A 14014-nucleotide genomic window follows, 5' to 3' on the forward strand; every position below is an offset into this window, starting at 1 on the left:
ACGCCCAATTTTTCAGTTTTTGATTTGTTAAAAAAGTTTGAAATATCCAATAAATGTCGTTCCACTTCATGATTGTGTCCCACTTGTTGTTGATTCTTCCCCAAAAAATACAGTTTTATATCTTTATGTTTGAAGCCTGAAATGTGGCAAAAGGTCGCGAAGTTCAAGGGGGCCGAATACTTTTGCAAGGCACTGTATATACCAAAGTACCTCTCACACACACACGTTGTGTGGATCGTAAATATTAAACTACTTAGTATTTTTATACTGGAATTATTTAAATGCCTGACTCCAGACCTCAAATGATTTACTAAACCACAGAAAATCCAACCATTACAAAGTGTAATGTCTCTCTTCGTGAAGACCCAAGAGGAGGTAGGACATTCAGATATATATCACTCCAGGCACTTATATTTGTTCGTATTTCCATATTCCACAGAGGTGGCAGGTAGCCTAGCAGTTAAGAGTGTTGGGCCAGTAACCTAAAGGCCGCTGGTTTGAATCCCTGAACCGACTAGGTGAAAAATCTGTTGATATGTCCTTGACCAAGGCACTTATCCAGAGCGATTTACAGGAGCAATTAGGGTTAAGTGTCTCCTAAATTACTAAAATGTTTTTATTTTTATTTAAAAAAGACAATTATTCAAAATCGGTGTCGAATGTCAGACATTCAAATGTCTCCCTAAACGAATCTCTATTCATGGCTTACAACATGGGATTCCTGTTAGTTATTTATGAAATACTCAACATCGGCCAACTAGAATGGGATTATATACAAATTCACTGCTGGTCACAGATTCACTAAACTTGGAAAATGTCAAAGGAATGTCAATTAAAATACCAAGCACAAACATAGTCACCTCGATAACACAATATTAAACTAACGGCATCACCTAGCTACCACAATATTAAACTAACGGCATCACCTAGCTACCACAATATTAAACTAACGGTATCACCTAGCTACCACAATATTAAACTAACGGCATCACCTAGCTACCACAATATTAAACTAACGGCATCACCTAGCTACCACAATATTAAACTAACGGCATCACCTAGCTACCACAATATTAAACTAACGGCATCACCTAGCTAGCACAATATTAAACTAACGGCATCACCTAGCTACCACAATATTAAACTAACCGTGTCACCTAGCTACCACAATATGAAACTAACGGCATCACCTAGCTACCACAATATTAAACTAAAGGTATCACCTAGCTACCACAATATTAAACTAACCGTGTCACCTAGCTACCACAATATGAAACTAAGCCACCACCGAGACACCTAGCTTCCACAATATGAAACTAAAGCTCCACCTCGAGACACCAGGATTCCACCTAGCTTCCACAATATGAAACTAAGCCACACCTCGCTTCCACCAAGCTTCCACAATATGAAACTAAACCGCCACCTCGAGACACCTAGCTTCCACAAAATTAAACTAAACCACCACCTTAAGATACCTAGCTTCCACAATATGAAACTAAACCATCACCTAGCTACCACAATATGAAACTAAACCGCCACCTCGAGACACCTAGCTTCCACCTAGCTTCCAAAATATGAAACTAAACCGCCACCTCGAGACACCTAGCTTCCACAATATGAAACTAAACTGCCACCTCGAGACACCTAGCTTCCACCTAGCTTCCAAAATATGAAACTAAACCGCCACCTCGAGACACCTAGCTTCCACAACATGAAACTAAACCGCCACCTTAAGATACCTAGTTTCCACAATATTAAACCACCTCAAAGACATTCGGTGCCTTATCCCCATTCCAGAGTGCCTGGTAAGAAATGCTAGCATACAAGTTGACCTCTTATTCCATGGCGTTCCATAGAATCTGCAACAAGGCCCTCTATTAAAACAGAATGGCAGCCTAACACACAGTACACAGCCATCTCTAGTTCCTAATGAGCTTCATCACATTGGTCCTGCTCCACTTGTCATGCTAACAGACACACGTCTCCACCCGTATATACCACATGAGAGGACAGAGGGGACAGACCATGCTGGGTGGCTTTCTCAGTTACATTGGAGAGTTCCACTGGAACAGCCAGGAGCGACTGTAGACAGATTCACCCGATCCCTGCTAACAGTGTGTGTGTTTCAATTAGTCAGTGACAGTGTCAACAGAACACCCGTATGCCTCGTGTTTTAACACTCACTCAGTCAAATAGACAGATGTACAAACATTAGTGGAGGCATGCCAACGAACCAGCAAGCACACTAGTGCTAGTGTGTATATAAACACACACACACACACACACACACACACTTCAGCAACCTGTAGTGGAAAATCAATTAGCAAGTCAGTGGCCCTGTGGACAGTTTGGCCTGTAGCCAAGCAGTAGCACCCAGAAAGCTGGTCGGTCTCACACACAAGGATTGATATTTAACAGGTACACCTGTAGCTACAGGATAGGGGTCTTAACAGGCCTCCAGTAGCTGTAATGGTGGGAAATGACAGACTGTTTGAGTCATCCAAGACAATAGAATGCCTTGTTAAGCTCTGATCACAGCTGTGCTGAGTGCTCGCCTGTGTCAGAGAGAAATAGAAAGCGTGAGAGAAAGACTAAGAACAAGAGGAGAGAAAGAAAATAGCGTTAGAGTGAGGGTAACTGCTAGTGGTGTTTATACACCAGAGAGAGACGAAGAGAGAGAGACAGACACAGACAGAGACAGATAGAGACAGAGAGACAGACACATACAGACACAGACAGATACAGAGAGACAGACACAGACAGACAGAGACACAGACAGACAGAGATAGATACAGAGACAGACAGAGACACAGACAGACAGACACAGATAGATACAGACACAGACATACATACATACAGACAGACAGACAGACAGACAGACAGACAGGCAGGCAGACAGACAGAGAAAAAACTTAAAGCCTATTTTGTGTGTGGGATGTGAAAGGTGTTTAAATTGGTGTTTGTTTCTCTGTGTGTTTGTCCTGCTTCAAATGATACCCAATCTCTCCAGCTCTCTGCCAGACCGTGTTCATGACTGCACCCTTTCCCAGGCCCTAAACTCAAACAAGAGGTACCAATCCTACAACTGAGCTTAGCAGAGACCTATATGGATCAACTTGTAACAGCAGATCTTCCTGTCTGGGTTGGCGCCCCCCTTGGGTTGTGCCGTGGCAGAGATCTTTGTGGGCTATACTCGGCCTTGTCTCAGGATGGTAAGTTGGTGGTGGAAGATATCCCTCTAGTGGTGTGGGGGCTGTGCTTTGGCAAAGTGGGTGGTGTTATATCTTGCCTGTTTTGCCCTGTCCGGGGGTGTCCTCGGATGGGGCCACAGTGTCTCCTGACCCCTCCTGTCTCAGCCTCCAGTATTTATGCTGCAGTAGTTTGTGTCGGGGGGCTAGGGTCAGTCTGTTATATCTGGAGTATTTCTCCTGTCCGGTGTCCTGTGTGAATTTAAGTATGCTCTCTCTAATTCTCTCTTTCTCTCAGAGCACCTGAGCCCTAGGACCATGTCTCACGACTACCTGGCATGATGACTCCTTTCTGTTCCCAGTTCACCTGGCCGTGCTGCTGCTCCAGTTTCAACTGTTCTGCCTGCGGCTATGGAACCCTAACGTGTTCACCGGACATGCTACCTGTCCCAGACCTGCTGTTTTCAACTCTCTAGAGACAGCAGGAGTGGAAGAGATACTATCAATGATCGGCTATGAAAAGCCAACTGATATTTACTCCTGAGGTGCTGACCTGTTGCACCCTCGACAACTACTGTGATTATTATTATTTGACCATGCTGGTCATTTATGAACATTTGAACATCTTGGCCATGTTCTGTTATAATCTCCACCCGGCACAGCCAGAAGAGGACTGGCCACCCCTCATAGCCTGGTTCCTCTCTAGGTTTATTCCTTGGTTCTGGCCTTTCTAGGGAGTTTTTCCTAGCCACCGTGCTTCTACACCTTGCTGTTTGGGGTTTTAGGCTGGGTTTCTGTACAGCACTTTGTGATATCAGCTGATGTAAGAAGGGCTTTATAAATACATTTGATTTAACTTCTCATACAGAGAAAAACCTTGGCTTAACTTCTCATACAGAAAAAAAAGGTACATATAAAAAAGATGTGGGTCGTCATAGAGATACAAACTAGACAAGAATGGGAAAATTGGTTTCTTTTTCTAAAACAATATACACAAGGGAGTACATTTGGCATGGTACAAGAGGAAGTGATCTAACAGGAAGTCCTATCTTACGACGAGAACAATAGAGTCAATATGAGAAGCAGCTTTGAGGTAATGGAGGACACACATATAGTACCCTGGAACCCCTCTTCTGCGTTTCAAGTCATTTTACATCACTCCAAAACTCCCATAACAATGAAAAGGCTAAACTTACATTTTCATCATGACAATAGCCTGGTTATTCTGCATGAAACTCATATTACATTTTTACACAGGCCTTAAGTGTATAAAACAAACAAGCGAACTAAGCAAAAGTGATTAAAATGAATGTTTTCACAGACTGTATTGGGAAAAGATGCCTGCAAAGAGCATATCATTAAGATGGGTGTTAGTAAGAGATCCTAAAACAACAGGAAGCTCACAAATCCAAGAGCACTTCACAAAATATCTGATTTATAAAATAGTCTTTACTGGCCAGCAAAACAAAAACAACATCTGAGTCCACTGTATAAAAACAACGTGTGTAGTGATATCTGACAAGTTCAACAAGTAGGCAGCCTTCATCAACACCCATTGACCTCTGTCTAACTCTTATACCTCCCAGGCTTCTTCACCTCCTCAAGTTACATGACTAAATAAATAGAATTAGAGTAAGTATTCTAGGTTGTGCTTTGTTTTCACATTGGAACCACAATCAAATCAAATATTCCTGACGATCAACCCTATGTTCTCATCTCTGCTAAAATCATGTAAGGTTGAAAGAAAAGACAATATAAGGGAAATGATCAATGTTCGAAATGATCGATGTGATGATGGCTGTGTATAGAGATGTAAAAGGCTGCTAAACCAGATGGGAGTCTGGCTGATAAGCAACGTCAAAGGCAGTCGCAAGGAGGTTGGTTGTGGTCATTCTCTGTTCCTAAATGTCAGAAACAGGACCAAACCCGGTCCAGCCGCTCAGGAGGACCTGGACCGTCAGTGGTAGGAACAGACTATTCCTTGGCCCCTCCCCTCGGGGGGGTTACTGCAGTGTTAGAACTATGTTTGTGTTCAACTGATGACATTTAGCAGAATAAGGCTGAGGACCAGACAAGTTTGTGGTCGAGGTTGACGATGCTCAGTTGAGGTCCGACCACCCTGCCACAAACACAACAATAAACGATGCTCAGAGTTCATCATGGTTCTTGGTCAGGTCTTCTCCATAGTTGGTGGCCTGACTTCCTACAAACATGTTCCAGTTCTCCAGGATCTCCTCCTTGGTCAGCATTGTGTCCTGAGAAGAGAGAACCCAGTCAGGTTTACATAGAGTCGATAAGATCTCCTACTACTAAAGAACTAACACTTGAAATTCAATCCCTCCATTTTGACAGCTAAGACATTATAAAAAAAGTGTCCTACATAATATTACCAGTCAGAAAATTGGTAAAGAGGAGTGAAAACTTAAACAATCGTTTGTCATATTGGTCTGACTCGTAGACTAGGTTATAGGATCAGTACCTTGTCCTGGTCTGACACGTAGACTAGGTTATAGGATCAGTACCTTGTCCTGGTCTGACTCGTAGACTAGGTTATAGGATCAGTACCTTGTCCTGGTCTGACACGTAGACTAGGTTATAGGATCAGTACCTTGTCCTGGTCTGACTCGTAGACTAGGTTATAGGATCAGTACCTTGTCCTGGTCTGACTCGTAGACTAGGTTATAGGATCAGTACCTTGTCCTGGTCTGACACGTAAGACTAGGTTATAGGATCAGTACCTTGTCCTGGTCTGACTCGTAGACTAGGTTATAGGATCAGTACCTTGTCCTGGTCTGACACGTAGACTAGGTTACAGGATCAGTACCTTGTCCTGGTCTGACTCGTAGACTAGGTAGACTAGGTTATAGGATCAGTACCTTGTCCTGGTCTGACACGTAGACTAGGTTACAGGATCAGTACCTTGTCCTGGTCTGACACGTAGACTAGGTTACAGGATCTTGTCCTGGTACCTTGTCCTGGTTCTGATGTCCTGGTCTGACGTAGACTAGGTTACAGGATCAGTACCTTGTCCTGGTCTGACACGTAGACTAGGTTACAGGATCAGTACCTTGTCCTGGTCTGACTCGTAGACTAGGTTATAGGATCAGTACCCTGTCCTGGTCTGACACGTACACTAGGTTACAGAATCAGTACCATGTCCTGGTCTGACTCGTAGACTAGGTTACAGGATCAGTACCTTGTCCTGGTCTGACGCGTAGACTAGGTTATAGGATCAGTACCATGTCCTGGTCTGACTCGTAGACTAGGTTATAGGATCACTACCATGTCCTGGTCTGACTCATAGACTAGGTTACAGGATCAGTACCATGTCCTGGTCTGACTCGTAGACTAGGTTATAGGATCACTACCTTGTCCTGGTCTGACACGTAGACTAGGTTACAGGATCAGTACCTTGTCCTGGTCTGACTCGTAGACTAGGTTACAGGATCAGTACCTTGTCCTGGTCTGACGCGTAGACTAGGTTATAGGATCAGTACCTTGTCCTGGTCTGACTCGTAGACTAGGTTACAGGATCAGTACCTTGTCCTGGTCTGACTCGTAGACTAGGTTATAGGATCAGTACCTTGTCCTGGTCTGACTCGTAGACTAGGTTATAGGATCAGTACCTTGTCCTGGTCTGACACGTAGACTAGGTTACAGGATCAGTACCTTGTCCTGGTCTGACACGTAGACTAGGTTATAGGATCAGTACTTTGTCCTGGTCTGACTCGTAGACTAGGTTACAGGATCAGTACCTTGTCCTGGTCTGACACGTAGACTAGGTTACGGGATCAGTACCATGTCCTGATCTGACTCGTAGACTAGGTTATAGGATCAGTACCTTGTCCTGGTCTGACTCGTAGACTAGGTTATAGGATCACTACCTTGTCCTGGTCTGACTCGTAGACTAGGTTACAGGATCAGTACCTTGTCCTGGTCTGACTCGTAGACTAGGTTACAGGATCAGTACCTTGTCCTGGTCTGACTCGTAGACTAGGTTATAGGATCAGTACCTTGTCCTGGTCTGACACGTACACTAGGTTACAGGATCAGTACCACGTCCTGGTCTGACTCGTAGACTAGGTTACAGGATCAGTACCTTGTCCTGGTCTGACGCGTAGACTAGGTTATAGGATCAGTACCATGTCCTGGTCTGACTCGTAGACTAGGTTATAGGATCACTACCTTGTCCTGGTCTGACTCGTAGACTAGGTTACAGGATCAATACCTTGTCCTGGTCTGACACGTAGACTAGGTTACAGGATCAATACCTTGTCCTGGTCTGACTCGTAGACTAGGTTACAGGATCAATACCTTGTCCTGGTCTGACTCGTAGACTAGGTTACAGGATCAGTACCTTGTCCTGGTCTGACTCGTAGACTAGGTTACAGGATCAGTACCTTGTCCTGGTCTGACTCGTAGACTAGGTTACGGGATCAGTACCTTGTCCTGGTCTGACTCGTAGACTAGGTTACAGGATCAGTACCTTGTCCTGGTCTGACTCGTAGACTAGGTTACAGGATCAGTACCATGTCCTGGTCTGACTCGTAGACTAGGTTACAGGATCAGTACCTTGTCCTGGTCTGACTCGTAGACTAGGTTACGGGATCAGTACCTTGTCCTGGTCTGACTCGTAGACTAGGTTACAGGATCAGTACCTTGTCCTGGTCTGACTCGTAGACCAGGTGTCGGGCCTCTGCCATGGCGTGATCGTAGTCCTGGGGCAGGATCCAGTGGCGAATCTCCGCCACGTCCATCTTTCCGTCCTTGTTCAGGTCCCGGAAGTCAGAGAACTGGTCTCGCTCCGTTCTGACCCAGTCTGGTTCTGGACCTCCCTCCTCATGTGAAAACATGTCCGCTGCAAATGACACAGGAAGATATGGGATGACATACTCAAAGAATGTCAAAAGCGAACACTTTGTTTGAAAGTATGCTTATAAACCGTAACTAAATAGTTTGTTAACCATTAGTAAACATGTTGTAAATCATTGTTTGTTCGTCTGCATTCCCTGTACAAGCCATTTACTATAAGGACCTGTAATCAAAACTCTACTGACGGTATACAAGCAAGATATGTAATGTTTCTAAGCCGTTTCTAAGTGGATATTCGTGTAAAAACACAACCAAAAAGGAACAGTGAAATCCTTGAATAGGCAGACTGAGACTAAGTCAGCAGACTGCAGCGTCACAGTAGTTTCCCAAAGCAACCAACAAACAGGCCTTTGATTCCTAATCAGGTCACAGAGCTCATGGGGTTGCCCACATCTTGTGTTAGGAACTCCTCCTCTAGTCTAGAAGACCCAGGAGATACTAACACCAAACCTTGTAAACACTTCCAATATACCATAAAAACATGATATAGTTTGTGGAGAAAATAATTACACAAATTGGTTAAAAATTGTTTTGCATTAAAATGAGGGTAGACCTGTTCCTGTGTAAATAAAAAAAAGGAAATTCCGCTGAAAAAGGAGAGAATTTAAAATAAATATACAAAAATAATGAAGTGAGTAAAAATGACCTGTAACCTGTGTTCAGGAAGGGTTAGTCTTCTGATGCAGTGTCAACCCCAGTCACGCCTCCCCAACTCACCAATATACTCATCCTCGTCCACATGTCCGTCTCCATTCTTATCAATGTCCTCCAGAGTCTCCTGCACGCAAAAACAGGCAATGATGTCATAAAAAGGGGACACAGAGGTCAACGGCAGTGGGACTCTCACTACTGACAGTAATAAAAGATAAAACACACAGCCCCAGGCAGTATGAGTCGAGCTACGAGGCTCTGTTTACAGCTGGGCTGGCAGAGTGACACAACGATTACACAGCCACTGCTGATGATCAGCTAACCTCCTGGATTAGAGACGATGTCTGTTTTCAGAGATGAGATTTTACACACTTCCTTTAGAACAATCTATGGTTGCTTTACTTGCGTAATTTGAGATATATCTAACCAGCTGTTTATCTGGAAGAATGGATTGTATATACAGTGCATTAGGAAAGTATTCAGACCCCTAGACCTTTTCCACATTGTTACTTTACAGCCTTATTCTAAAATGGACTAAATAGTCCCCCCCCATCATCAATCTACACGCAATAACCTATAATGACAAACCAAAAAAAAGGTTTAGAAATCTTAACAAATGTATTTAAAAAATGAAAACAGAAATATTACATTTACATAAGTATTCAGACCATTTACTCTGTACTTTATTGAAGCACCTTTGGCAGCTATTACAGCCTTGAGTCTTCTTGGGTATGACGCTACAAGCTTGGCACATCTGTATTTGGGGAGTTTCTCCCATTCTTCTCTATAGATCCTCTCAAGCTGTGTCAGGTTGGTTGGGGAGCGTTACTACAGAGCTATTTTTTAGGTCTCTCCAAGAGGTGTTCGATCGGGTTCAAGTCCGGGCTCTGGCTGGGCCACTCAAGAACATTGAGACTTGTCCCAAAGCCACTCCTGCGTTGTCTTGGCTGTGTGCTTAGGGTCGTTGTCCTGTTGGAAGGTGAACCCTCAACCCAGTGAGGTACGCTCTGGAGCAGGTTTTCATCAAGAATATCTCTGTATTTTGCTCCGTTCATCTTTCCTTCGATCCTGGCTAGTCTCCCAGTCACTGTTGCTGAAAAACATCCCAACAGCATGATGCTGCCACCACCAAGCTTCACCGTAGGGATGGTACCAGGTTTCCTCCAGACGTGACACTTGGCATTCAGGCCAAAGAGTTCAATCTTGGTTTCATCAGACCAGAGAATCATGTTTCCCATAGTCAGAGTCCTTTAGGTGCCTTTTTAGCAAAATCCAAGCAGGCTTTCATGTGCCTTTTACTGAGTGGCGGCTTCCGTCTGGCCACTCAACCATAAATGCATGATTGGTGGAGTGCTGCAGAGAAGATGATAGCCCTTCTAGAAGGTTCTCCCATCTCCAAAGAGGAACTCTGGAACTCTGTCAGAGAGACCATCGGGTTCTTGGTCACCTCCCTGACCAAGGCCCTTCTCCCCCGATTGCTCAGTTTAGCCGGGCAGCCAGCTCTAGGAAGAGTCTTAGTGGTTCCAAACTTCTTCCATTTAAGAGTGATGGAGGCCACTGTGTTCTTGGGGTTCTTCAATGCTGCCAACATTTTTTGGTACCCTTCCCCAAATCTGTACCTCGACACAATCCTGTCTCGGAGCTCTAGGGACAATTCCTTCCACCTGAGGGCTTGGTTTCTGCTGACATGCACGGTCAACTGTGGGACCTTATATAGACATGTGTGTGCCTTCCCAAATCAGGTTCTGAATACTTATGTCAATTAGGAAGCAGTTTTTTTTGTTTGTTTTTAAAAAATATACATTTGCTAAAAGTTCTAAAAAACAATTTTTGCTTTGTCATTATGAGGTATTTTGTGTAGATTGATGAGGAAACATTTTTAATTTAATCAATTTTAGAATAAGGCTGTAACGTAACAAAATGTGGACAGAGTAAAGGTCTGAATACTTTGTGAATGCCCTGTATGGTGTAGATGTTTTGAGTTGTGAGCCATCCCTATACAGTCTCTTAGGTATGTTTACAGTGACGCAACTCATCCTGTCAACATTGCACAATCCTTGTGTTGTATTCCCTCATTTGGGATTTAATTTCTATTTGCATGACTGCCTCTCTAAGGTTGTAGCAGTTGTTAAGAGAAGATGTGTCACGACGGACTCCCTAATGCCCCATTTACATCGTGACGTATTTCATTAAGCCCTACGTCATCTTCACGGAGTCTTGCCCCGCTACTGAACAGACCAGTGTAGTGTTTTGGAAGGCAAGATGGAGGACACCCTGTCCCTCCTCAGAGATTGTCCCACTACTTAACAGACCAGTGTAGTGTTTTGTAAGGCAAGATGGAGGACACCCTGTCTCTCCTCAGAGATTGCCCCGCTACTTAACAGACCAGTGTAGTGTTTTGTAAGGCAAGATGGAGGACACCCTGTCTCTCCTCAGAGATTGCCCCGCTACTGAACAGACCAGTGTAGTGTTTTGTAAGGCAAGATGGAGGACACCCTGTCTCTCCTCAGAGATTGTCCCACTACTGAACAGACCAGTGTAGTGTTTTGTAAGGCAAGATGGAGGACACCCTGTCTCTCCTCAGAGATTGTCCCACTACTGAACAGACCAGTGTAGTGTTTTGTAAGGCAAGATGGAGGACACCCTGTCTCTCCTCAGAGATTGTCCCACTACTGAACAGACCAGTGTAGTGTTTTTTGTAAGGCAGAAGATGGAGATGGACACCCTGTCTCTCTCAGAGATTGTCCCACTACTGAACAGACCAGTGTAGTGTTTTGGAAGGCAAGATGGAGGACACCCTGTCTCCTCCTACTCAGACCAGAGTGTTTTGTAAGGCAAGATGGAGGACACCCTGTCTCTCCTCAGAGATTGTCCCACTACTGAACAGACCAGTGTAGTGTTTTGTAAGGCAAGATGGAGGACACCCTGTCTCTCCTCAGAGATTGTCCCACTACTGAACAGACCAGTGTAGTGTTTTGTAAGGCAAGATGGAGGACACCCTGTCTCTCCTCAGAGATTGGTCCTTCTGTAGCTCAGTTGGTAGAGCATGGCGCTTGTAACGCCAGGGTAGTGGGTTTGATTCCCGGGACCACCCATACGTAGAATGTATGCACACATGACTGTAAGTCGCTTTGGATAAAAGCGTCTGCTAAATGGCATATATTATATTATTATATTATTGCATTTATTTTGGGATATTGCAAAATATGACCTTTTTATTCAAGACAGGATAAATATATTGTTTCAGGTGATGAAACATGTTATGTTTGGTTACTTTTTCTTTCCTCAACTTGTTTTCTAACTTTATAGCAAGTCAAACAAGCCAAGAGCGCTTATGGGTAATGTGAACGAGGCTTAAGGATGGAACTTTAGCTGTTGTAAGAAGAGAGGAATGCCATCACTACCTCAAAATGCAGTTACCCCCCTTACCAGCCAAAATAGCTTCACACTGTCACAACACACACACATACCACATGCTTCAAGCAGGTTATAAATGCCCCTGCTGAAGCCTACTGACAGATTAAAGACCACTTACCCTGGGAAGTGGATGACTAATAATAAACATCTGTTATTAAAAATATAGAACATAATTCATATAGACCTCTCCATAGCAGGACTCATCTAGGATAGCATCTCTACACCACCAGTAGTATAGGGGTCCATCTCCTCTACAACACCAGTAGTATAGAGGTTGATCTCCTCTCCATAGCAGGACTCATCTAGGATATCACCTCTACACCACTGGTAGTATAGGGGTTCATCTCCTCTCCATAGCAGGACTCATCTAGGATATCATCTCTACACCACCGGAAGTATAGGGGTTCATCTAGCAGGACTCATCTACAACACCAGTAGTATAGGGGTTCATCTCCTCTACAACACCAGTAGTATAGGGGTTCATCTCTCCATAGCAGGAGTATCTAGGGTTCATCTCTCTACAACACCAGTAGTATAGGGGTTCATCTCCTCTCAACACCAGGACTCATAGGGGATATCATCTCTACAACACCAGTAGTATAGGGGTTCATCTCCTCTACAACACCAGTAGTATAGGGGTTCATCTCCTCTACAACACCAGTAGTATAGGGGTCCATCTCCTCTACAACACCAGTAGTATAGGGGTTCATCTCCTCTACAACACCAGTAGTATAGGGGTTCATCTCCTCTACAACACCAGTAGTATAGGGGTTCATCTCCTCTACAACACCAGTAGTATAGGGGTTCATCTCCTCTACAACACCAGTAGTATAGGGGTTCATCTCCTCTACAACACCAGTAGTATAGGGGTTCATCTCCTCTACAACACCAGTAGTATAGGGGTCCATCTCCTCTACAACACCAGTAGTATAGGGGTTCATCTCCTCTACAACACCAGTAGTATAGGGGTTCATCTCCTCTACAACACCAGTAGTATAGGGGTTCATCTCCTCTACAACACCAGTAGTATAGGGGTTCATCTCCTCTACAACACCAGTAGGGGTAGTAGTATAGGGGTTCATCTCCTCTACAACACCAGTAGTATAGGGGTTCATCTCCTCTACAACACCAGTAGTATAGGGGTTCATCTCCTCTACAACACCAGTAGTATAGGGGTTCATCTCCTCATCTCCTCTATAACACCAGTGGTATAGGGGTTCATCTCCTCTACAACACCAGTAGTATAGGGGTTCATCTCCTCATCTCCTCTATAACACCAGTGGTATAGGGGTTCATCTCCTCTACAACACCAGTAGTATAGGGGTTCATCTCCTCTACAACACCAGTAGTATAGGGGTTCATCTCCTCTACAACACCAGTAGTATAGGGGTTCATCTCCTCTACAACACCAGTAGTATAGGGGTTCATCTCCTCTACAACACCAGTAGTATAGGGGTTCATCTCCTCTACAACACCAGTAGTATAGGGGTTCATCTCCTCATCTCCTCTATAACACCAGTGGTATAGGGGTTCATCTCCTCTACAACACCAGTAGTATAGGGGTTCATCTCCTCTACAACACTAGAGTGGTATAGGGGTTCATCTCCTCTACAACACCAGTAGTATAGGGGTTCATCTCCTCTACAACACTAGAGTGGTATAGGGGTTCATCTCCTCTACAACACAGAGTAGTATAGGGGTTCATCTCCTCTACAACACTAGAGTGGTATAGGGGTTCATCTCCTCTACAACACCAGAGTGGTATAGGGGTTCATCTCCTCTACAACACTAGAGTGGTATAGGGGTTCATCTCCTCTACAACACCAGTAGTATAGGGGTTCATCTCCTCTACAACACTAGAGTGGTATAGGGGTTCATCTCCTCTA

General features: G+C 44.2%; 1 protein-coding gene across 1 annotated transcript in view; it reads right to left on the minus strand.

Annotated features, from left to right (window-relative positions):
* Positions 1-4144: 4144 nt before the first annotated feature.
* rcn1 (reticulocalbin 1, EF-hand calcium binding domain) overlaps positions 4145-14014 on the minus strand; it is a 33418-nt gene continuing 23548 nt past the window's right edge. Inside the window, exons 4-6 of the mRNA XM_052517241.1 lie at positions 8778-8838; positions 7847-8046; positions 4145-5443 (exon numbers count right to left, since the gene is read on the minus strand). Coding sequence (XP_052373201.1) covers positions 5336-5443; positions 7847-8046; positions 8778-8838 — 369 coding nt within the window. The 3' untranslated portion in view covers positions 4145-5335. The remainder of the gene's footprint in view (positions 5444-7846; positions 8047-8777; positions 8839-14014) is intronic.

The sequence above is a fragment of the Oncorhynchus keta genome, unplaced genomic scaffold, assembly GCF_023373465.1.
Source record: "Oncorhynchus keta strain PuntledgeMale-10-30-2019 unplaced genomic scaffold, Oket_V2 Un_scaffold_6322_pilon_pilon, whole genome shotgun sequence".
NCBI classification, from domain to species: domain Eukaryota; kingdom Metazoa; phylum Chordata; class Actinopteri; order Salmoniformes; family Salmonidae; genus Oncorhynchus; species Oncorhynchus keta.